Here is a 25,437-nt window from a genome sequence, read left to right as displayed (position 1 = left end):
ATAAAAATACAGTGGGCATACAACACAGAAATGTAACATATAAACAGAAGAAAGGTAAATAAAAAAGGGTAAACTGAATTCTGAAAAAAAGCAACAAACAATCGCTAAAACCCCTCACACAACTTAATATAAAAGTTTCCAAGCCTGATTTTCTGAAGTTGGTGTATATATTGCTATTTTCTGCCCAATCAGATTCTGAGTTCTAAATTTGCAACTGACAGAAGAAAGGAATGATGACAGGTTTCAAGTATCATTTTTTGGATGCACTGTTGAAGAATCAGTGGGTCTCGACAGAATGAATTTAGAGTCAGGGTGAAGGAGATTTCAGCTAATCTTATTGACTAGGGAGGAAAAAACACATATAGAACAGCATCCAAGATCTTTTTAAGGCATGCCCAACAGCTTGTGCTTGTATACAGATGTTTTTCATTTTTTTTCTCCCTACACAGCAAGTGGAAATAGCTGTGAAAACTTTCCAAATGTGAAAATATGATCAAAGAGAGAAAAATGCAGTGATTTTTAATTAAATATTTATATCATGCAATTTTATCTCATCTTACAGCCCAATCCTAACCTGCTCTGGCACAACAGGCTGCATGGCTGGTCTTGTAACCTATGTAGATTAGGAGGCAGACTGAGGTCTCCTCAGGGTAAGGGGATATATTATCCATTAGCCCAGGAAAGCCCCAGTCACCCCATGGGGGTTCTCGGAACCGGGCCAGCTATTTAGCTGGTGCAAATCTGATAAGCCCAGCATAATGCAGGGTGAGCCAGGAGGGGGTTAGGGTATGGCAGAGGCCTGTTTCATCGATCCCCCCCCATTCTTCCCTCCACCACTCATCTCCACGCCCCTGCACCACTTGGCACAGTCTTACCTATGCCAGCTGGCACTGCTCCTGGATACTGCATAGGCAGACTGGCACAGGCTACTGGGCCGGCATTGCTGGCTCACAAGTCACTGCAGAGGGAACATTCGCAATACTCTGAGCTGGCTCAGGGTCAGCTGTGCTGGTTCAATCAGCAGTTAGGATTGTGTTGTGAGTGACCCAAGTCAGTTAACAGTTTCTTTAGGGGTGGGTGGGGAGAAGAGGGTAGGCAGAAGACTCCCAATAACCTAAGAATAACCTAAGATTCTTAATTAACCCATTTCTGCCCAGCCCACAAGTGTACACATTTTATCCCTGTTGCGTATATGCAACATTGGGCAGAAATGGCGTAAGCAGACTAGCTGTATTCAAATAGGATTTAACATTTAACAGGAGCAAAAGAACAAAAGTTCTTGCATATGGAGTTTAATCACTAGGGATAGGCGTACAGAAATCAGGCTAACACGAACTGTCTACAAGCACTGCTGAAGTTAGCTCAGTTCTATGAAGGACTTGCTTAGAATGACTGTATGGTTACAAAATGGTTAACAAAAGTTGTCAATAAATTAAAACAAACTGTACTTGAAGAGACTATGATTTCAGCTTTTGACAGTTAAAAAGTACATTCAGTAACAGAAGTTATCAACAAATCACACAGTACAGCTGTGGTATGCATTACAGCAGTGCTATTCCAACTGGGGCGCAACTTCTGGCAGGGTTCCCTGCAGCAGGGAAAGTGGATGCTGAGCGATCGCGCCCCATCCCGCTGAAGCGGAAGTGGAGCGTGATCGCTTTGCATCCACTTTCCCTGCTGTGGGGAGCCCTGCCAGAAGTCGCGCCAGGCTCCCCGCATCCCAGGGAGGCTGCAGGAGGCTTGGATAAGTGCACCCAAGCCCCTGCAGCACCGAGTGGCGCCTTCCCCCTGCCCCCGCTGCCTCCTCCCCCCGCCCCTGCAAAGACTTACTGGCTCTCAAACTCTCCCAGAGAGTTTGAGAACCACTGCATTACAGAATAGCAGGGGTGTCCAAAGTTTTTGGCAGGAGAGCCACATTGTCTCTCTGACACTATGTCGGGGGCCAGGGAAAAAAAGAATTAATTTACATTTAAAATTTATATACATTTACATAAGTATACATAAATGAATATATTAAAGATGAACTTATATAAATGAATGAAGGTCTTGCAATAAGGCCCATAAAAGGCCTTGCACAAAGCAAGGCTGACCTTTCCTTTGCTGCTGCTACTGCATCACAGACGTGAAACAACAAGCAGTGGAGGGAGCCCTCATCTCACAACTGACGCAAGAGGTCAAACAGTCACTTTCACGCTGAGAGCAGTTGCGTCGGGTCAGCATGGGCTCCAACAAATCTCCGGAGGGCCAGAGGCTCATTGGAGACTCCCTGAGGGCCAGACTGAGAGGCCTCGAGGGCCGCAAGTGGCCCCAGAGCCGGGGTTTGGGCACCCCTGCAGTAAAGGTATCAAACAATAGAAACTAGAAAATTCTCAAAACGCTGAATGCACTTGATGTTTCTCTCCTTTAAAATTGATCAGCGTTTCAAAATGCATCTCTGATATTTATGGAAACCCGTAAATATCTAACTTTAAAACTTACTGTTTACATATAGTTGGCCTCAGATGCCATCGTCCTAATTCTGAATTACAGTCATCATCTGCAAGGTCGTCATCATCACTGCTATCCTAAAACACAAAATTGTTTGGTATAATATACTGCCTCTTAAGAAACTCAGAGAAGATCTGTTTATGAATATAACAACTACACTATTTTGATCCATGTCAGATAAAGTATAACTTATTCCAAATTGTTGTAAAAGAAAATTTTTTGACTGAAGTGAAGACATTGGTAATACTGGGAGAAAATATAGGTACTAGCAATATGATCAACATGCCTGAGATTATAAATTAAGTTACAACAAGCTACTGCTTATGAAATTTCTGTTTAATATCCTATTGTTTTATTTTGTATGGCATAATGAATAGCTAAAGAAAATATATACAAGGAAAAAGACTTTACATTAAAGGGAATTTAAACCATCTGCAGTTTTTGAAAAAACAAGCCAACAGGAAATGAAGAGTCTGACCCCCTTCAAATACCATCCCATTCTCTCTCTCTCTCTCCCCACCTCATACCAGACTGTACCTGGGAGACAGATTAAAAGCAGACCTCAGACACTTGTGAATTTGCACACTTTCTCTCCCTAATTCCCACTCATTTTGTTGCAAGGTGAAGCCAATGACCTGTTTTATTTGAATGCATGATCTCTGTTAAACAGCAGGGGTCTCCAAATATTCCACTGCAAGGGTCACATAATATATTTTGCTGGAAAAAAAATCAGCTTTATATAGGGCAGAGGCAAGTGATAAACAGCACTGAGGAAATCCAGTTCGTTATGATGTGTTCATACATGTGCAAAAATGACACTATTTCCTTACCACGATCATTTTATGGCATTGTTGAAAAGTCAACATGTGGAAACCTAATTTGTTTAATCAGCAAGACTGATGTTAACAATGAGTAATTATAGTTTGAGGGTCTTAAAGCATATGGCCCAGGTGACTATAAATGAAGGTTAGCCAGGCAGACACCACCCAGGCCATATGGAAAGGAGTGTGGCAGATGGGACTGCATGTGTTAACTGTCTGACTGCCTGGTTGGGGGAAAAATATTTTAAGTTGCTCCAGGCCAGATAAAATCTTGTGGTGGGCCAGATGTCGTTCCCAGACTGTAGTTTGGAGACCCCTGTTATACAGTGTACTGCAACAGAAATCTCATTTTAAAAGAATTTAATCTTACAAGGTCAGGAAACATACCAGATTCACAGAAGGTCATTTCTTTATTCCTACAAGAGGTTTGCAAGTGGGGGAGAGAGTGCACAAAGGAAAGGTTCACTTCTAATCTGAATCTTTGGGGAGTGGGAGAAAAACAGCATTCAGGTACATCTTTTGGTCTCCAGCTAACTCGTACAAATGTTAATAAACTTCTTTGCAGTCATATGTTTGCCTGTTTCTAGCTTATGCTGTATTGCTCTTATTAGCACAGCACAAACATCTGGCTTTGACATACTTTATCCGCCTGCCTAGTAACATTTCAGCTTTGCAAACTTCATAAACACATACAGTAGCTTCAAAGTAAGCTGTGAAGTTGAGCCATTAGTCCAACAAAAAACATGCCTTTTTGTCAAGAACATGGCACTCTTATGGTCAGGACTAGCCCATCAACCCCAGGTGCCTTGAACACCAATGCCTTCATGGTGCCTTGATCACCCCAATGCTACTCCTGTACATGCATACCCTTCCCATGATTGTTGTTGTCCCCACAACATTACTAGGTGCACAATCCACAGACTGCTTGGTTCATATCACTTCCGTTTGAAAAGAATGTGCCTGGGTTTCCAGCCAGCCCCGATTCTGCATATACCAAACAAGCAAGTAGACCAAAGATCATGCTGCTGGTAAGTACACTAGAGTAAAGGGAAGGGGGAAGGCTTCAAATAACCTGTTCCTCCCTTTCTGGTGCTTTGTAAACATCAACTAAGCGAGGAGAGGAGATCTGGAATGCAACACTCTTTTTCCCCTCCTCCTTCCAGTAGCACTAAAAGGAGAACAGAACAAAAAGCTCTTTACTTGTCCATAGTGCTCTGCCCACACATGAGGTTTAAAACACAGGGAGGGAAGGGGATGATCCAATTCCCACTTACATTTTGCAAGTGGGGACTGGATCAATGAGGCTTGCATTCCCCTAGGGGGGATCCCCTAGGGGGGATCCCTTCTCCAGGGGATGGGCCTGTATCCGAGCGCACTCGGGATACTCCTCGGCGGGAGGGGGGTCGGGGGCTTCTTGTAGTGGGGGATTCGATTATTAGAAACATAGAGAGGGGGGTTTGCGACGGATGTGAGGACCGCATGGTGACTTGCCTGCCTGGTGCGAAGGTTGCGGACATCACTTCTCGTCTAGACAGGCTGGTAGACAGTGCTGGGGGAGAGGTAGCGGCTGTGGTGCATGTCGGCACCAACGATGTGGGCAAGTGTAGCTGGGAGGTCCTGGAGGCCAAATTTAGGCTTTTAGGCAGGAAGCTGAAAGCCAGGACCTCAAAGGTAGCGTTCTCTGAAGTGCTACCTGTTCCACGCGCAGGGCCAGCTAGGCAGGCGGAGATCAGGGGTCTCAATGCGTGGATGAGACGGTGGTGTAGGGAGGAGGGGTTTAGATTCGTTAGGCACTGGGGAACGTTTTGGGACAAGCGGGGCCTGTACAAGAGGGACGGGCTCCATTTGAACCAGAATGGAACCAGACTGCTGGCGCATAACATTAAAAAGGTGGCAGAGCAGCTTTTAAACTGATCCCTGGGGGAAGGCCGACAGGAGCCGAGGGGCATCCGGTTCGGGACTCCTCATCCCTATGGGATGAGGATGGGGAGGTTAGAGAACAACAAGACAAAGGCAGGGTAGGAGAAGAAATCGGGAAAGGTAGGGAGATGGGATGTGATAGACGGTTTGGCACAATGAGAGGATGCGGGGACAAAGGAGCGAATAAGCAGCCCATCCTGGGGCATTCCGTGTATAAATGCTTTTATGCGAATGCCCGAAGTCTACGAGCAAAGGTGGGAGAACTGGAATGTCTGGTGACAAGGGAAAATATTGACATAGTGGGCATAACGGAAACCTGGTGGAATGCGGAGAATCAGTGGGATACCGCAATCCCGGGCTATAAACTCTACAGGAGGGACAGGCAGGGGCGTGTTGGAGGAGGGGTGGCCCTTTATGTTAAGGAAGGGATAGAATCCAGCAAAGTAGAGATTGAAGGTGGGTCCGACTCCACCGTAGAATCTCTGTGGGTTAAATTACCAGGCTTGTGCAGCGATGTAATACTGGGGGCGTGCTATCGTCCTCCAGACCAGAAATCTGATGGGGACCTTGAAATGAGGAAACAGATCAGGGAGGTGACAAGGAAGGACAGGGTTGTAATCATGGGGGACTTCAATTATCCTCATATTGACTGGGTCAATTTGTGTTCTGGTCACGATAAGGAAACCGGATTTCTTGACGTGTTGAATGACTGTAGCTTAGATCAGCTAGTCACGGAGCCCACCAGAGGACAGGTGACTCTGGATTTAATTTTGTGCGGTACGCAGGACCTGGTTAGAGATGTAAACGTTACTGAGCCATTGGGGAACAGTGATCATGCTGCGATCCGTTTTGACGTGCACGTTGGGGGAAGAATACCAGGCAAATCTCTAACAAAAACCCTTGACTTCCGACGGGCGGACTTCCCTCAAATGAGGAGGCTGGTTAGAAGGAGGTTGAAAGGGAGGGTAAAAAGAGTCCAGTCTCTCCAGAATGCATGGAGGCTGCTTAAAACAACAGTAATAGAGGCCCAGCAGAGGTGTATACCGCAAAGAAAGAAGTGTTCCACTAAATCCAGGAGGGTGCCCGCATGGCTAACCAGCCAAGTTAGAGAGGCTGTGAAGGGCAAGGAAGCTTCCTTCCGTAAATGGAAGTCTTGCCCTAATGAAGAGAATAAAAAGGAACATAAACTGTGGCAAAAGAAATGTAAGAAGGTGATAGGGGAGGCCAAGCGAGACTATGAGGAACGCATGGCCAGCAACATTAAGGGGAATAATAAAAGCTTCTTCAAATATGTTAGAAGCAGGAAACCCGCCAGAGAAGCGGTTGGCCCTCTGGATGGTGAGGGAGGGAAAGGGGAGATAAAAGGAGACTTAGAGATGGCAGAGAAATTAAATGAGTTCTTTGCATCTGTCTTCACGGCAGAAGACCTCGGGCAGATACCGCTGCCCGAACGGCCCCTCCTAACCGAGGAGTTAAGTCAGATAGAGGTTAAAAGAGAAGATGTTTCAGACCTCATTGATAAATTAAAGATCAATAAGTCACCGGGCCCTGATGGCATCCACCCAAGGGTTATTAAGGAATTGAAGAATGAAGTTGCAGATCTCTTGACTAAGGTATGCAACTTGTCCCTCAAAACGGCCACAGTGCCAGAAGATTGGAGGATAGCAAATGTCACGCCTATTTTTAAAAAGGGAAAGAGGGGGGACCCGGGAAACTATAGGCCGGTCAGCCTAACATCCATACCGGGTAAGATGGTGGAATGCCTCATCAAAGATAGGATCTCAAAACACATAGACGAACAGGCCTTGCTGAGGGAGAGTCAGCATGGCTTCTGTAAGGGTAAGTCTTGCCTCACGAACCTTATAGAATTCTTTGAAAAGGTCAACAGGCATGTGGATGCGGGAGAACCCGTGGACATTATATATCTGGACTTTCAGAAGGCGTTTGACACGGTCCCTCACCAAAGGCTACTGAAAAAACTCCACAGTCAGGGAATTAGAGGACAGGTCCTCTCGTGGATTGAGAACTGGTTGGAGGCCAGGAAGCAGAGAGTGGGTGTCAATGGGCAATTTTCACAATGGAGAGAGGTGAAAAGCGGTGTGCCCCAAGGATCTGTCCTGGGACCGGTGCTTTTCAACCTCTTCATAAATGACCTGGAGACAGGGTTGAGCAGTGAAGTGGCTAAGTTTGCAGATGACACCAAACTTTTCCGAGTGGTAAAGACCAAAAGTGATTGTGAGGAGCTCCAGAAGGATCTCTCCAGACTGGCAGAATGGGCAGCAAAATGGCAGATGCGCTTCAATGTCAGTAAGTGTAAAGTCATGCACATTGGGGCAAAAAATCAAAACTTTAGATATAGGCTGATGGGTTCTGAGCTGTCTGTGACAGATCAGGAGAGAGATCTTGGGGTGGTGGTGGACAGGTCGATGAAAGTGTCGACCCAATGTGCGGCGGCAGTGAAGAAGGCCAATTCTATGCTTGGGATCATTAGGAAGGGTATTGAGAACAAAACGGTTAGTATTATAATGCCGTTGTACAAATCTATGGTAAGGCCACACCTGGAGTATTGTGTCCAGTTCTGGTCACCACATCTCAAAAAAGACATAGTGGAAATGGAAAAGGTGCAAAAGAGAGCGACTAAGCTGATTACGGGGCTGGGGCACCTTCCTTATGAGGAAAGGCTACGGCGTTTGGGCCTCTTCAGCCTAGAAAAGAGACGCTTGAGGGGGGACATGATTGAGACATACAAAATTATGCAGGGGATGGACAGAGTGGATAGGGAGATGCTCTTTACACTCTCACATAATACCAGAACCAGGGGACATCCACTAAAATTGAGTGTTGGGCGGGTTAGGACAGACAAAAGAAAATATTTCTTTACTCAGCGCGTGGTCGGTCTGTGGAACTCCTTGCCACAGGATGTGGTGCTGGCGTCTAGCCTAGACGCCTTTAAAAGGGGATTGGACGAGTTTCTGGAGGAAAAATCCATTATGGGGTACAAGCCATGATGTGTATGCGCAACCTCCTGATTTTAGGAATGGGTTAAGTCAGAATGCCAGATATAGGGGAGAGCACCAGGATGAGGTCTCTTGTTATCTGGTGTGCTCCCTGGGGCATTTGGTGGGCCGCTGTGAGATACAGGAAGCTGGACTAGATGGGCCTATGGCCTGATCCAGTGGGGCTGTTCTTATGTTCTTATGTTCTTATTTACAGTGGGCTGGAGGGAGACAAAGGCAGAGTCTGGGTGAAGGGCATCCCAAATCCACTGCTCTTTCCCCTAGCCACCCTGATGCAACCTAACACTCATGGATTTGCATCATGTGACCAGTGTTAGGCTGGTCATGGTCAGAATACTGAATACATTTCATAAGTCATCCAGTTCTATCTCGTACACTACTATTTCCATAAGCTACTCTGAAGCTGAATGGTAAAATATTGAAAAACTGGTCTAATGAATTAAAGAATGCAAGGAGTATGAGATGAATGTAAAACACAGTATCTGAACAAACAACCTAATTCTAACTAAATTCTCAAGCAGCATGGGCCATCTACTTTTTTTTCCAAATGACCGGGCTGCTGTGAGGCAGTCTGAAGCTTGTAAGCTTATAGTGACCTCATTTAAGCAAGACTTTTTGCTCGGAGCGTGGGAGGATGGAGGCCAGCATGTTAAACCAGATCGGAGCGTAACATCTTGAATGTGGTGGTTCTTGAAAGAGAGAACCTTCTTTCAATTTGTAAAAATCCCTGCGTGGATTTAATAAGCCTGCCTGTGTAAACCGCCTTGAATAAAGTCTTGAATAAAGACCAAGAAAGGCGGTATATAAATACTGTATATTATTATTATTATTATTTTTGGCTGGATAAGTTTCTAAAGGAGCTAATGGGCACAGGGGTGGTGGTGGTGTGTGGACTCCCCTGCACTCCCATATCAGTTTAAAGACTTATCCCATCAAAAAAAGCCTTGCTTAAACCAGGTTGCTATAAGCTTACAAGTTTATACTGACCCCTCTTGGCAGCCTGGACATTTGGGGAAAAAAAGTTGACTGAGGTTAGCAGGAAGAAATCTCTGGATGAAAAGGACTTACTGTACCTCGCTCCCATCTTACTACTTTACTAGCTTGAAATCCATGACTGTTAGGTTGGAGGAGGGTTTGCAAAACACAATTCTGTACATGACACTAAGATCATCTTGACTTCTTAAATGCCAAATGAAAGTGAATCTTAAGACCTAAAAATTCTGTAAGAAGTCAAAGTGTTCAACAGGCAAATTGCTCCACCGTACTAATTTTCACTGAACTTTTGAAATGCTTTGAGCAGAACCTGAATCCTAGAAAACACAAATTAGCTAAGCAACACCTTACCTGATTATCTTGATCTTCTGAAAAATCTATTAATTCATCTTCATTTAGTTTACTGCCATCAGCAGAATCTTCACTATAGTTCAGTCTGATTTTCTGTAAACCATCTGCATTAATCAAAAAGAAGTAAGTTTTTTTTAGAGTGCCTGAGATACATCAACTCCCAGATAGGAAAGGTAAACCACAAAGCAGAGTGAATGGCTTTTATGCAAACAGTGTATTCTGTGAACAACCATCTCACTGACAACTCATATTTACAGAAAATTTTAGATTGCATTTTTACATATGTACAGTTCTCCATTTGAGCATTAACATACTATAAAACAGTTAAATTACATCATTAAGTTCTACGCTTTTTTAAAAAAATGTGAATTCTTACAAATGTAGCAACATTACAATTCAATTAATTACAATTCAACTGAATATAGTACAGCATTTAGCAAACTGCGAGTCACAACCCAATGTGTGGTGGGTCGCAACCCCACGCTCAATGCTCTCCCATGAAATTGTTCAGGGAGCCTCTGGAGGCTGCTTTCAGGTTGTGATGGGCTCATGACCTACTTCATTGGCCTCTGCTAGTCCCAGAATGCCTTGTGGAATCAACCGGAAGTTGCAGCCCCAAATTATTTTAACACACAATACTAGAACATTGTTTTATAAGCAGTGTGCTTTGAAGCAGAGCTTCCAGTACTGTTTGTTTATGAGTAAACTGTTTGTTTACTATGTCTATTGTATTCATCTATTTCACTTAGTAGTTTCTGGGGGGAAAAGTGATTTCTAGCTATTACAACATTTCTGAGTATTAACTGTGATCAGAATATGCACATACCCCACGAGAACAGCAATATGTTTTGTTATACTTAGGTGTGTGGAAAAGCTTGGACTTAACCATCAAGGATATCTAGAAGGTCTCTCGGGAAATCTTTATGAAGAAACAAGCTGGTGCACTTTGCCTATGAAAGACCTACTAAAGTGAGTGAATCAAGTGTTTTGCTTGATCAGATTAAGTAGACAGTTTCTTCACCCTATGCAATGTGTTAGATCCAGAATCTCTTCATCAGTGTTTTTCTTCTAACTTATTGGCTACGCCCCACCCACCAAAGTGTGCTCCAAAGCAGGGGCCAAGAAGAGGAAAATCAAAACACAGTTGCCATGAGTTAAATATGCAACACTGAAAAATGTAATCATGTGTACATTGCCAATAGTATTATATTCTCCCACACCAATGCAATTTATTTTACTTGTCCTTTCTTCCTTTAGAAAGCTCGAAGCAGCTTAAGTTGGGCTCCGTCTTCCATCCAGGCACTTATTAGACCCACAGCTGCTGAGCTTTAACAATGCCATCGTCTCAAGACCCTCAAATCATTCACCAAGACTTGCTGCACTAATTAAAATAGAAATTCATTTCTACATTATGCTGATATAGTATATCAAACTTCTAGAAGCATTTTTGGCACACAGCTAGTAAGAGTACTAACCTGTAGCCTGCATGCGAGTTTGATGTTCACACTGCAAGCCATTTGCCTCTGAAGTCCTATGAGCATGCTCAGGACATACAAATTCCACAGTCAGCAGTTCTTCTGTACTACTATTTAACTGATTTAGTTTTTTAAAGCCACTGTTTCTGCGAAAAAGCAACTCAGTCTCTTCCACTTCTGTACCTATGTCATTTAATGCTGCAACAGGCTTCTTGTTCAGCATCTTCTTTGTTGCAGAGGAGTGTTGCAGTGGATCCAGTTCACTGGATATGGGTGAAGTGCTCCTTTCTTGTTCTGAAGAGGCTGATTTAACCAGTGTAGGGATATGCTCCTGGTAATAGGGATTTGATTCATATATTGGTTTCTCTAAACCTGGAAAGCAGATGATCGCCAAAAACCAATGTGCCCTGCAGAAGAAAATACATAATAGAGAAATAACAGTCATTTGCATAACCATGCATTACAACAGTACCAAGTAAATCAAACTATTCTGAAGTATGGAACAAGATCACTTCCCTGACCATTTTTGTCAATCACCCGCAATTGAAAATTTGCGACTTGATCCAAACATGGTTTGTTATAAGAACCAACAGGCATAAGCCTCAGGACTGTGCATTCCCTTCCCTTCCTTTTGTCATGAGGACAGAGAGGCTTCCACTAACAGTTTGCAGTAAAACCAGTTTCCAATTTTGTTCAAATTCCAGAAGCCGTGGTGTGTACAAACCATCGCTTGTTCACAAACCATGATAACAAATGAGAATAAGACTTCAGAAGCCATCAGAAACTTCTCATTTCCAGCTTTTGCGCATGTAGAAGAGCAGCTAAGGGAGAGCCAGAGGCTCTTGCCTGTTCACTCTTCTACTGAAAAACCCTGGCTTGTCAATGCATCTGAACTGGAGCAATGAGCAAGATCCAAAGGCCATCAAGGCTTTTGAGCAGGGGTGCCCAAACCCTGGCCCTGGGGCCACATGCGGCCCTTGAGGCCTCTCAATGTGGCCCTCAGGGAGACCCCAGTCTCCAATGAGCCTCTAGCTCTCCGGAGATTTGTTGGAGCCCATGCTGACCCGACGCAACAGCTCTTAGCGTGAGGGTGACTGTTTGACCTCTTGCGTGAGTTGTGGGATGAGGGCTCTCTTCACTGCTTGTTGTTTCACATCTGTGATGCATTAGCGGCAGCAAAGTAAAGGCCAGCCTTGCTTTGTGCAAGGCCTTTTATAGGCCTTGAGCTATTGCAAGACCTTCATTCATTCATATAAATTCATCTTTAATATATTCATTTATGCATATGTAAATGCATTCAAATTTTAAATGTAAGTTCTTTTTCCCCCCGGCCCCCAACAGTGTCAGAGAGATGATGTGGCCCTCCTGCCAAAAACTTTGAACACCCCTGCTTCTGAGGATCCAGCTGCATTGAAACTACACAGAAATGAACATCCAATATTACGTGAATGAACTCTACACTTTTACAAATCCCAGTGGTTCAAACACCATTTTATTTTTAAGAATTCGATTGTGCTTTGTGACTGAACAAATTTTACAATCCCGAAACAAAGAAAGTTAACTTTCAAGTGAATGCAGCTGTGAGGCCCGATGCTCTCTTTCACAACATTAATTTTAGGTGCTGTTTGTGCCCTCATGTGGTCAAAGCTGGTATTTATTGTCCATATGATACTTCTGTGAAATTATTTTTAAAATTTGTTAGGCTTTTCAAAGCAAAAGTCTCCAAAGCAATGTACAGGTCCATCCTAATCATTTAAACAATTCTGCATTGCATTCTTCAGCAAGCCAAGGCCAAGGGAGATGGTTGCTTGCCTCGGAGTGACCTGAAAATAGCAGTTTTAGAGCCCAATCCTGTGTTCGGCAGCACAGCTTTGAGCCGCCGAGCACTGTCGCAAATGTGCTGTAAGGCACGTTTGCCAGCCTCACCGCTGGGCTCCCACCAGTGCTAGCCCAGCGCCGGCTGGTGCTGGGCTAGCACAGGACAGTTGCTCAGTTTCCTTGGCTTGGCGGTCACCTGGACAACCGAGCTGCGGAATGGTAGACAGGGCAGGGAGGAGGGAGGACAGCGGGGGCGGAGAGAGGGTGGGGAGGAGGTGTGACGGGGAGGTGTGACGTGGGGAGGGGGGCAGGCTGGAGGCATGCCTGGGGGAAGGATAGGAGGCGGTCCATGGAGCTCCGCTCCACAGGATCCAAGGAACTCGTGTAGGGCTGTGTGCCCTACACGACCTTTTGATCGGCGGTAAAGTGAGTAGCCCCATTGTGGGGCTGCTTACCTTACTCAGGGGAAGCGGACAAAAGTCCCCTTCTCCAGAGGCGCCTCCCGTGGTAGCCCGGGAGGCGCAGGATCCGGCAGCAGCCCTTCTCGGTGCCACTGAACCTGGGCACCCTGGGCAGCTCAGGATTGGGCTACCCATTGTCAAAAATTGCCTGCCTGCCTCTCTACAACAGTAAGAAAAGTGGTTTTTAAACTGCTATTTTAAATGGACACAATTTTTAATTTTTTTAGCTGATTTGATTTCACATGGTGTTTGGCATCTGCGGGAACAGAACTCCTACAGACGTTGAGGTTGCACTGTACAATAAAGGAACATATACAGTTTTCATGTTGTTATTTTACCCAGAACTGGTCTCTAAAGGAACCATGATCATCATGTAGTTTTGTTCATGTTATCTGCAGGTGTTTTCTTCAAAAAATATTATGTTCCATTATTTAGTATTTCAAAGCTTTTTAAATCAAGCAATTTATAGAAAAGCTTTCTAGAAGCTATGGAAGTTGCAAACATAGCTCGAATGACCTAACTAACACCCCCTACTACACACATAATATGCCCTTTGAGGCACAAAGGTGGGATATAAATTGATAAAGTAACAGGTAAGAGTCCTACTTACGCTTCATTGAGGGGAACAAAAATAAAGTCTTTCTCAAAGATATCAACGTGTCGTGTCCATGTTTTCACTCGTCCGTGTCGTTTCTGTTGAATTCTACAAACACACCAATAGGAAACAGTTATGATCTCTTTTGTAAATATTTAAGGGATTGTATTCTGTTCTCCCTAAAATGAAAATATAACTATATCATAGTTACATGGGTGGAGCCAACATCTTACTCTCCAACTGGAATTCTTACAAACTATTAAGTAGCTAAACTTACGTGAGCTTTGAGGTTTCATTAAGGTTTCTCCTCTCTCTTTGATTAAGGCGTTTGTAGAAGAAAGAACTGAACACATGAATCCTATCAGCATCTTCCTTTTTCAACTTTTCAAGCACCAGATACCTTCATTTTGAGAAAGAAAATCCACACATACAATGATTTGCACTTTCCAATAGCTTCATTCTTGCCTATAAATATCTATTCTTAGGCAGGCCATTCTATCCTGACAATAAGAGCTTGCCAAAGGGAAACAGAATTTCCCTACACAAGAAAATTAAACTGCACAGCATAAAAAGTATCTCTCAGTTATCAGCTTCAAAATTCTGGTTAAAGGCAATATTTCAAATCAAGCGCTTGACAGATTAGTAGAGGATCTGACCTTTAATAATGCAACACAAAAGCAATGGAACCACTTATCACAGTGTAGAAAGGTAGAAATACATGTTGCAAGGAACACAGGGCTGGTGGTAAAAACGACATGCTGCTGACAAGTTCCCTGCTTCCTCCTCTATATCATCTACAAATTCCCAACCTGTTATTACCCCATCTCTGCTCATTAGTTGCTCTTTGTGGAGTGGGAAGAGGTATTCTCACCATGACAATCCAGGACATGTTGGGCAATGGAAACAACAGTTCTGTATTAGGCTGCATGTTTAATACATTAAGGATGCAGTACATAATGCAAAGCTATTTTCAGCAGTAGTTCTGTGTTCCTTGTAGTAAGTGCCCTGTCCTTTGGCACAGCATCTTTTCACACTCCACAAGCCACTTTTTAACCGCTGTTTGGGGATGTGGGAAGAGTGCACAAGCAGCAAGGAAAAAAGTAGGAATAAGGATTTTTGCATTTCAAAATGTCACCTGGTTTTTCAAAAAAACAAACAAACAAAAAAACCCAGACTTTTCTCGTTATAAGGTTCAGTCTGAGCCTGGCAGAGGCTGCAGATGGATGTGTGCAGCCTTTGCTGGGCTCAGACGATCCTCTGGAGGCAAAGCATGTGGGGGTGCGTGTGGACCCAATCTGCAGATAAATGAATCCGCAGATATGGGATCCACGGATACAGGGTTCCCCCTGTATGTCACCACTGAACTTCTGAGTTGCCAAGCTTCCAGAAGCAGCCGCATGGAGCTCAGCTTGGAAGGCGAGGCCTTCCACCCAGTTTTCCGCATGTCAGATGGGTAACAGTGGAACCACCTGCACAGGTCCATGGAGTCCCTGTGCTGCGCAAACCTCACTTCCCAAGCCAAACTCCATGAGGACCAAATCTGACCAGTGGGCAATAGGTTGCCAACCTCTGGTTTAGGCAAACATGCATTATTTGAACTGGAAGAAGTTTCAAAAACCACAGAAAATTTCAAAATATTAGAAAAACTTACTTTAAATAAAAGTCAATTATTACATCATTTAAAAATTCTCCTTCATTTAAGCAATGGAGATCTTCATTAGTCACAGAAATACCACCCTTCGATGGAGGTGGGGGATAAACTATCAGCCTGCAAGAAAAGGACATTAAATAAAACACTGAACTTCAGATATTGAAAGAAATCATTATCAATTCACAGAATGACTTCTTACTTTTCTATAGGGCCAATAAAGACTGTATGTGGCTCCCCACTTTCATCATCATCAAAAAACTGGAACTGTGTTGTATTTCGCAACTGCATTTTTGATTCAGACACAACCTTAGAGAAACAAACACAGTATTTATTTTACAATACAGAAGTTATAAAATAGTAAAATTGTTACCAATCCCCAAATAAGACACTTCCTTCATTTTTCTATAAAATTTCATTGAACACAACTCCTCTTTTAAACCACACTGACAGTGTGATATATGGAAAACTCAAAGAAGATACTTTCTTCAACTTTACAATTAAATGTTTCAATTTTGGAAGTTCTGCAATTTGACACGAACAGCCCGGTTTGCTTTGACAATCTTCATCAAAAAATTTTAGCTATAAAATAGAAGCAGCAGACATTGAAGAAAGAAAGTTTAGGTTAGTAACATCACAACTTAAATTAACATTTGTACTCAAAATAAAAGAGTTGTACATGTTTTGTTTTGCCTTCTTTATGAGCAGCACTTCCTTTGGAGGTGTCTTCAAAGGATTTTGTAAAGGCCACAAGCCGACTATTTGCTTCTTCAAAAGGAATTTTCACAAAAAAATCAGAAATGTTGTTCCGGACACCAATATCAGCTATTATTCTTTCAAATATTGCATTCGCATGAGGATCTAGGCCAGTCTCAAAAATTAAAATGATATATTGTTCTTCTGGATCTAAAAACAAAAAGAAAAACAATATTAGTAGACAACGAAGTTGCACATTTAAAACTAATGGGATTGTATTCTAAACCTGAATCTCATAAATAGAAGCTTCTTTTGTTCATAGAAGGAGCTACTGCTCATAGAGCTCAAAGTTAGGATCCAACGCATAATACCTTATAGCTCAAGTTCCTACATTTAGGTTTGTATCAGTTTGCATATCAGCAGGCTATATGGAGAAAGTGAAATACAAATGTCACACACAGTTCAAACGCAGATTCTCTTTTTGGTGAAAAAGAGTTTTGTGCTTTGTGCTGTACTCTCTCTTTTTGCAATTCTAAGGGAGAATCTATGCATCTCTTAAGAGAGATATTTGCAATGTCTCCAAAATTAGGAGAGCAAAAATTTCCCAATAAGGAAACTTCTCTGGATATGTTTTCACAGATATGGAATAAGATTACGCAACTGACTTGTGTTTCTGCATAGTGAACAAATCTACCCTTGGATGGAACAGATATTTAAACTCCAAACTAAGTATGCATATCTACTCTCAAAAGCAATCAATCTCAAATATTTCTTCTGATCTAATATCTAAGATCTGAACTCAAGAGAGGGATTCTGTCGAGTAACTTACCCTTTGGTATTCTGGCAAATATCTGAACACTGTCTTACTAGACAAAGCAAAAGGTCAACAGAAAGCAGGTAGATAACAAATCTTTTTGTAAGAAAAAGAGGATCAAATCTTTCAAATTAACTTAAGATTTGGTTAGTGAATTTCAGGAAACAAGTTTACAGACAACCATGCATGCTTGCTTACTGCATGTACTTTTTAGGAAAAAAGGACATGTTTCAACATTTCACCTCTACCTCAACAACATACATCTAGTAACTGTCCATGTCCAATGTTTCACATATTTCTCCCTTTATGTCAATTTCTTCACAATCCTAGCAAAGAAAAAACTTGCCTGATTCTCAGCAGGCTGCATAAAGATGTCTACTTTTTATTTTAAACCACCATAAATCTGACAGGTACGTTTATTTCTTATTTAATATTCATATTGATGAATACTAATATTTTAGAACTACATAGCATTTTAATGTATTTCTAACTGAGAAAATAAAATTATAGCATTTTCACTTTTTCAAATTATACCTAAATTACTGCACTGAAGTTTTACTTAAAGTATTTAATAGCATAAAACTGCAAGTCCTCAAATGTTATGAAACATTTTGTAAGGAAAAAAAAATTCATATACTGTACTGCCCCCTATCTGCGGTTCCTATATCCACTGATTCAGTTATCTGCAGATTGGGTTTGCAGGGCCCCCCCCCCAACAACAGGTATTTATATACCGCCTTTCTTGGTCTTTATTCAAGACTTTCTTCAAGGCGGTTTACATAGGCAGGCTTTATTTAAATCCCTTATTAAATAGGGATTTTTACAATTTGAAAGAAGGTTCTTTCTTTCAAGAACTACTACATTCAGGTGTTTCATTCCGATCTGGCTTCACATTCTGGCCTCCATCCTCCCACGCTCAGAGCAGATGGAATAGCTCGGCTTCAGCTTGTCAGCTGCTTCAAGGTTGCACGGTGCCGGTGGCCTCGAACTGGCAACCTTGTGGATGTTATCTTCAGGCAGACGGAGGCTCTACCCTCTAGACCAGACCTCCTGCCCCACATGCCCCTCCAGAGGCGACAGGAGTGCCTTGGCTCCAGAGGGTGGGGGACGGCAATCGCCCATATCTGCAGTTTCAGGTAACCGCGGGGGGTTCTGGAAGGGAACCCCTGCAGATATGGAAATACGCTTGTACCTTGTTAACATTTGAGCACAGTAAATTTAAAGCTGAGCACATCTAAATCTATAAGATCTTCAATTTAAGAGCGCAACAAAAACAGTCCAAATGTGTGTGTCATTCACGCATGTACACCCATTTTAGGAATGTTCAGCCATGCAAAACATACTTAAAATGCTACAGATAACAATGCTACAGATAACATTGTTTATATCATAAGAATATATTGCAGTCAGACAGATGAAAGCCTCTAGCACAGAAACTTACCAGTCCACTTATAGTCATTGCCCTTCTATACTCAAGGCTTATACAATACACCTCAGTGTTGGTAAATTTGACAAGTTTATTCTAGCGTTGTTTTTGCTATTTAGGAATCTTAGAGAATTCTAAAAGTTAGCAATGTTCCCTGAAACATGGCTCTGCTCAATACATATATATCTGCTCTTCAGAATATTTAAACAGTAAAAGTTTGACTAGCAGATAGGGGTTTACTTACTTGCTCCATTACAGTCATACCACACGTTATCCTTCTCCTTGTTCATCTTCAGTTGGGATCTTAGGCTAATGCAGGCAGCAAGTACAGTTTGCAGAAACACTACTGGCAACTTTCTTACACCACACCACTCACACTTAGTTAGTTCAGTAGTTTTTAAATTAATATCCCTTGTACCATTTTCTGACTCTAAAAAGTTAAAAAAAAATTTCTGTAAGTCAAAGTTAGACACACTATTATAAACTACGACAGTGATATGCAGCTATAACAAAGGAGAACAGCTCTAAACGCTACACTGAGAGGTGCAGAATCTGCTGTAAGCATTCCTTGATAGAGCAAACAAACAAATCTCTTTGCCTGGCTTGACATACTAGAATTTTAGATACTAGATAGATGTCTAGATACTTAGACAAAGAATCACTACTATTGTCAAAGTCTTGGAAAAACCCCAAAACGTACTTTTTTTCCCAAAAAAAGGAAAAAACAAACGTATTCCCTAGATCACTCAATATTATAAGGAACAAAGTTTATAAACAATTGAAAAGGAAACTAAAACAACCCTTTTAGAGTTAGGGTTTCCATGTTTCCATAACATGTACACTACAGTAGGCAAGACTGGATCTATATTGTTCAAACAGCAGGCACAGGATTCCCAATCCAGTGTTACCCACAGACACGCAAAGCAGGGAGCAGGACACAGCCTCTGAGGAGAGAACAGGCAAGTGAGGCGAAGGGACTACTTAATCCTTGCATACTTCCACTACCTGGGGACTTTCCCCTCACCATCACTTTACTGTTTTAATATTGTGAGTCACCTTGATTGTCCTCACTGGGAGAAAGGAAGGATGTAATTCTTTAAATATTCACACTTCTCAGATCACCTTCTCCCCTACATCCCCCAAAACGATCTAGCAAGGATCAGGGCTTTTGTAACTATAGCGCTGAGGTTATGACGCTATCTTTTCCTCATCTTTAGAAAAGCACATAAAACTCATATATATGAGAAGGTATTTGGATAGGTGCTGTATAGGAATTTACTAGAGTTTCTGCTGTATTTTTTGTGTATTTTATAATTTCACTGCAATAATAAACAATACTATAAAACTACTTAACTTTAAAAATTTATTCTAAGTTAATAAGCAAACAGGTACATGATGTAAAAATTATATTTAGATACAAGTAGTGTACATTAAACCAGAAACTACAAGTATAAATATTCAGGATATCTGCAGACTACTTTCCAACTGAGTTAATGACGTCCTTTATGAAGCAAAATAAATAAATGGTTCCCACTACACAAAAGGAATCACAAGAAAACATTTACTATAAAAGGGATTGTGGTGTGGTGAATAGTAACAACTGCTCTCTGCTACAATACAGGAGGAGCACCACTTTAAAAAGGAACTTCTTTGTTCAGGTAGCTAAAGTTAGAAAACCTTTTTTTTACCATTCTCAATACTTTATACAATTCAGACTAGTTGTTCCTAGCCTGGCACTATTAAGTGTTCAAATCCTTTGCACTAGAATTTTTCAGTATTATTTTTTCCTGGTTAGGCAAGACTAGCACACATACCCAAAACAGCATATTACCATTCTGATCATTTTAAAATGAACAATCTTTTAAATAGATAAGAATCAAATCAACAAACTGCTAATTCAGGACATTATTACAGGCACAGACAGTCCATAAGAGACAAAGCCCTGTTCGTAACAGTCTCAGGTGCAGCTACAGGGCACAACATGCAATTATTACATGCACAAGCAAGTGGAGAAAATAGTAGGAGGGGTACAAAATACTAACCTTCCAGACGTATCTTGATAAAATCTAGGCAAAACTGAAAAAAAGATGTATGTTACTGAAGCTATACAGTCTCACTCCCTGGCCCTTCCCAACCTATAGTTCAAACATGAAATGACTGACTGGACAACTTTTTTAAATTGGACCAGTGCCCAACCTGAAAAAGAAAAGGCAATGCCTGAGCTCAAATGAGACTGGAAGTTGCATCCTTCAGAATCCTGCTCTCTAATTTCAGACTTCTTGGAAGTTTCTTGGTAATGGAAATTCAAGAGGTCCCTAAGACATAAGGGATTGTGTGTGGTTATCATCATACGCATCTTATAGTGAAGCACAGATAGTCAGAATTAGAATTCTGCTTTGGAAAACTATGTTTAACTAGGATGGAATGAGTGCATGATGTTGAATTGAAAATTTCTCCATGAATATTTGCGAGTGTGGCTTCTGAGCAACTGTTTAGCCACCTAGTCCTGCTTCTAGAGTTTGTTCTTCCTTGGCATGAAGGAAGACAAAGGTAATGGAGCATGGAGATAGGGTCCCCCTTACCTGTAGTTTCCGATATCGGCGGGGGGGGTGATGGACAAAATACAGTGGGTCCTCCTTATCTGAGGGTTCGAAACCCATGTATTTGACCCAACACGGGTTCTGAAACGGAGTCTGGAGAGCCCACAGTGGATATCCAGATGTGACCAGAAGTACCTTCAGGTCACATCCAGAGGTTCTCTGTGGGCCCACCTTCAGATACCAGTATCTGCTGGTCTGGTATCTGTGGGTTGTCTGGGAATGGATCCCTCACAGATATCAAGGTCCAACCTGTACTGCTGAGTAAAATGCACCTCAAGAGGAACTAGGCATTTGCTAGAAAGCATGAATCTTCTCAAAATCCAGCTTAAAAGTACTTGGACCTAAACCAAAGAACTATATGAAAACACTTGAGTATCCACGATGCTACTTCCAGAAATTAATAAAGCTAGAAGATTTCTTTGAGAAAGTTCAGTGCATTCCATAAAGTGGCGCTACTAACAATTTAAGAATTTTTTCTTAAACTTAGAAGCCACTCCCATAGATGTCTCCTTATTGTTGTGTCACACAGTCCTATCCTATCCCTCCAGCTCAAACATAAGATTGGGACAGTTGCTGGAGAAAACATAAACCAGTATTTCAATGCTGCTACTCCTCAGTAACTTCAGTGTTCATGTTGTTGACTTACCTGTATCACAGCTTTCTTTCCTGATCTCCTGCTACGAGTTCCACATTTAGACAGATTCTCCACTTGTCATCACTAGTTCCCTAATGAACTTAACCCATTTTTGTCCGGCCCACAGGTGTACACATTTGGTCCCTGTTGCATATATGCAACATTGGACAGAAGGGGTTTAACTTTAAACTGCTGTTTCAAGCCTCTCCACCTGAAATCCCATGTGCCTGACCACCACAGAGGTCAGCATCCACAGCTACAATTGAACATGTGATCAAAAGCTGTCTTTCCCATTCCACCCACCAAAAACCCCTGAAAAGCTAGTCCTGGAGATTGAAGGGAACCTTGACAGCAACATAGGCAAGCCTGGTCTAAGACTCTTCAGTTCCTGAGTTGGACATGTCCTTCTGCTGCCACTCAGATTTAAAAAAAAAAAAAATTTGAGTACCAACCTTGCTCACCATCCTCCCCCATTTCTCCAACTTGGAGGAGTGCACAAGCACCCATATTTTCATAGTGATGCTTACTTCCACCACCACATTCTGGCTGCTTCTGCCCTTTGAAAAGGATGAATGGGTGAAGGCCCCTCTCTCACTTCCCTTTTTACATGGCAGAAAGAGCCAGTAATGATAGAGGATGACAGAGAAAACGGCAACAGAGCAAGCAAAAGAAGCACATTGCACATTCTTTCATGTGCTGCCTGGCTTCTAAGGCCAAGATGCAGGCTAGGGAGAGGTGGAATTTCCTTAAAAGAGGGATGGGAACCATTAGCAGAGTATTTGGATGCTAACCAATGTTTATTTCAAAACACTACACACTTTAGATCCAACTCAAAAATTCTGATTTGTTTCTTCCATGACCTGCTATAGTGCTATCAATAGCACAGCTTGAAAATATAGTTCCCTATTTGTGCGTGCCCATTTGTAAACTCTTAGTTCCACCTTCAGCTCTCGACTCACACGCCCCACTGTCCATTTACACTTACAATTACAGGCTCCACCACCATTCTTCGCAGCGTTCCTATTCTTATGCTTCGGCAGTTTAAGATGACGCTTTCACAAGAATGATGGTACTTTACAGGTACAACAACTTCGGATGCATTTTCTTGACAAAGAACTTTACGGCGTTTTACTGGAGCATTAGCTACAACGTTGCCAAACTGCAAAGGAATTATTATTTGTCAGAACAGCATAAAAGATTATTTAAAAGCTGCCCTTTAAAATGTTTAGGGTACATTTTCAAGAACATACATAGATTAAATACTGGCCATACATATCAGCAACTAGAATTTTTTTAAAAATCCTGCCCTTCTATACAAGAAAAACCATTTGTGGAAAAGAACATGCAAGCATCCTCCAGCATCTGCATAGGATACGTTCCTGTCCCGTCCCCCCGTCCCCCAAGGATACCGGAAACCACAGATAAAAGGGAACCCCATCTCCATGCCCTGCCCTTTATCTTAGTTTATCTTCACTATTGCCACTATAAGCATGCAATTTTATAATCCCATTAATGTTCTGCCAGTGTCCCTCTAGCGTTCAGGCTGCCTGCCTGCTTGTCTTTCTATAAAAGTAACAAATATAAACAAAGGTAATGGGCACAGGGAATTGTGGACAACCAAATCCATGGATGGGGAGGGGCGCCTGTATATTCCAGAAAATTGTAAATGAATGAATAGCTATACGTATACATGTGCACTTGCTCCCAACCTCCTATATTATTCACTTTTGTTTACTCAATCATATTATTGTGTTGTCCATCACCACAATTGTCCATATTACTGTGCTGTCCATTACCAGTTAATAGTCAAGAATAAGCCCCAGCCACCTATCTGTTCTTATTCAGTATTTATAATGTAACTCTGAATACTACAGGACAAAATAAAACAAATAAAGAAAAATCACAGATGAAGGAACAGTTTTAGTTCTGCTGGTAAAGTTCAAGTATCACTTAGTATTGCTGTCTGTCCCAAAAGGGTTTAAATTGTTCTCGGCCAAAACCATTTTGGCAGAAAAGTCTTTAAGCCCAAACTATCAGAGCCCAATCCTGAGCTCGACACACCGGCTCACTGCCAGTCTGCAATGTTGCAAACATGCCATAAGGGCCCTAGCACCAGTGCTCAGCCAGCACTGGCCTATAAGCAGCAGAAAGGTTGGTGGAGGCATGGGGAGAGGTGGGGAGGAGGTGTTCTGGGAAGGGGGAGGTGGGACAGGTGGAGCTTTGCTCCACCAGATCCAGAGCCTCCATGCCAGACTGGCCACCCGACATGAAGGCTATTGATTCTATGCCAACCTTTGGGTCACCATAGAATCGAGTAGCCCCATTGTGGAGATACTCGCTTTACCCAGGGGAAATGGATGAAAGTCCCTTCTCCCGAGGAAGCACTGGTGGCTGCCTAGAGTGTGTAACAGGTGGCTGCAGTCATTTTTGGCACTGTTGCAGCCCAGCATGCTGGACAGCTCAGGATTGGGCTGCCTGTCTTGTTCCAACCTTGCCAAGAGGTTGGAAGGCTTGTGTAGAATGACAGGGCAGCAGTTTCTCCAGGGTTGCTAGAAAGATGTTCCCACGTCTGCAGACACAAACAAAACAAGGAACATCTAGCTCAGACTGCGATCCACTCAAGTCTGCCTCTCTTCTTCAAATGTGAAGGTGATTGATGTCTATTTCAGCAATGGCTCTAAAGGGTCACCTTCAGCAAAAAGGCTGGAAAATACAATTTCACTCAACTAACATTTAATTATGAAACTAGATACACATTATATGAAGAACTATGTCTTCCATCTGAGCTGGAATAGTTAAGAGTAGCATATAAATTCACTGTTTCATATTCCATATATAACAAGTAAGCCTGGAACAGAAAATATTCAAGTAGTACCCCCTTTGAAACAGAGGATGCAAAAACAAAAAGGGAGGGGCAACCTTAAAAACATAATTCAGGTAATTATGAATTACCTGAATTATAATTAGTTACAACATCCAGGTAATTTCATTTTATATCAGAAGTTTACTGTATTACCCCACTATGAATGGACACAAACTAGTCAAAGTTAAATGCTACTGATTATACCGGCAGACATAAGGACGTAACCAACTCTTTCGCCTCAAGGAAATAGGACATAAAAATATTTCCCCTTGGCTAGATAGGGCCCACATGCAAACATGAGTGAACTCAGTGCAGAACAGAAAAATTCCAAGATTACAGAAAGGCAATTCAACAACGTCAAATGCAGTGATGCCCAACCAAGAAGCAAAAACAAACATATTAAAACCAGACTGGTTTTTTTATTTCATGGCTAAGGCTTTCAACAAACAATACTGTATTTCAAATTACCAATCATCTTTGTTGCATTTCTGTGATCCTCCAATTTTTACATATGCTGTTTCAATGTTCATTTACCGTGTATGTGTTTATATAGGATTTTTAATGGTTTAAGGATTTTTTTTGTCAGTTTAAATGCTTGCTTCCTGTTTAGTGGGTGTGCCTTTATGGAGGTGTGCATCTGTCTAGTACAGGGTTTCTTAAACTGTGGGTCGGGACCCACTTGGTGAATTGCAAACTGAGGTCAGGTGGGTTGCGGAAAGATGCTAGCGGCCATCTTGGAAACTGGCAAATTAGGCAGCCGCTGCCATATTGGAAGCTGGAACTGCCTTTGCCTAAGCATGCTCTGCATCTGTGTGGCC

The 25,437-nt window shown here is 42.2% G+C and overlaps 1 protein-coding gene across 5 annotated transcripts in view; it reads right to left on the bottom strand.

The window, feature by feature from the left end:
• SENP6 (SUMO specific peptidase 6) overlaps positions 1-25,437 on the bottom strand; it is an 87,030-nt gene that overhangs the window by 10,483 nt on the left and 51,110 nt on the right. For 4 of the 5 annotated variants that reach the window (XM_066612447.1, XM_066612450.1, XM_066612448.1 and 1 more), the window contains 11 exons: positions 22,742-22,915; positions 20,565-20,598; positions 18,767-18,952; positions 16,266-16,492; positions 15,789-15,895; positions 15,590-15,706; positions 14,216-14,338; positions 13,954-14,046; positions 11,065-11,471; positions 9,590-9,693; positions 2,479-2,564 (listed from right to left, as the gene is read on the bottom strand). In XM_066612447.1, the coding sequence (XP_066468544.1) occupies positions 2,479-2,564; positions 9,590-9,693; positions 11,065-11,471; positions 13,954-14,046; positions 14,216-14,338; positions 15,590-15,706; positions 15,789-15,895; positions 16,266-16,492; positions 18,767-18,952; positions 20,565-20,598; positions 22,742-22,915 (1,658 nt within the window). Of the gene's footprint in view, positions 1-2,478; positions 2,565-9,589; positions 9,694-11,064; positions 11,472-13,953; positions 14,047-14,215; positions 14,339-15,585; positions 15,707-15,788; positions 15,896-16,265; positions 16,493-18,766; positions 18,953-20,564; positions 20,599-22,741; positions 22,916-25,437 lie in introns of those variants that run through there. The other variant, XM_066612452.1, reaches the window with a different exon arrangement.

This window comes from Tiliqua scincoides, chromosome 1 (assembly GCF_035046505.1).
Source record: "Tiliqua scincoides isolate rTilSci1 chromosome 1, rTilSci1.hap2, whole genome shotgun sequence".
Lineage (NCBI taxonomy): Eukaryota > Metazoa > Chordata > Lepidosauria > Squamata > Scincidae > Tiliqua > Tiliqua scincoides.
This window is presented reverse-complemented; position numbering and strand designations above follow the sequence as displayed.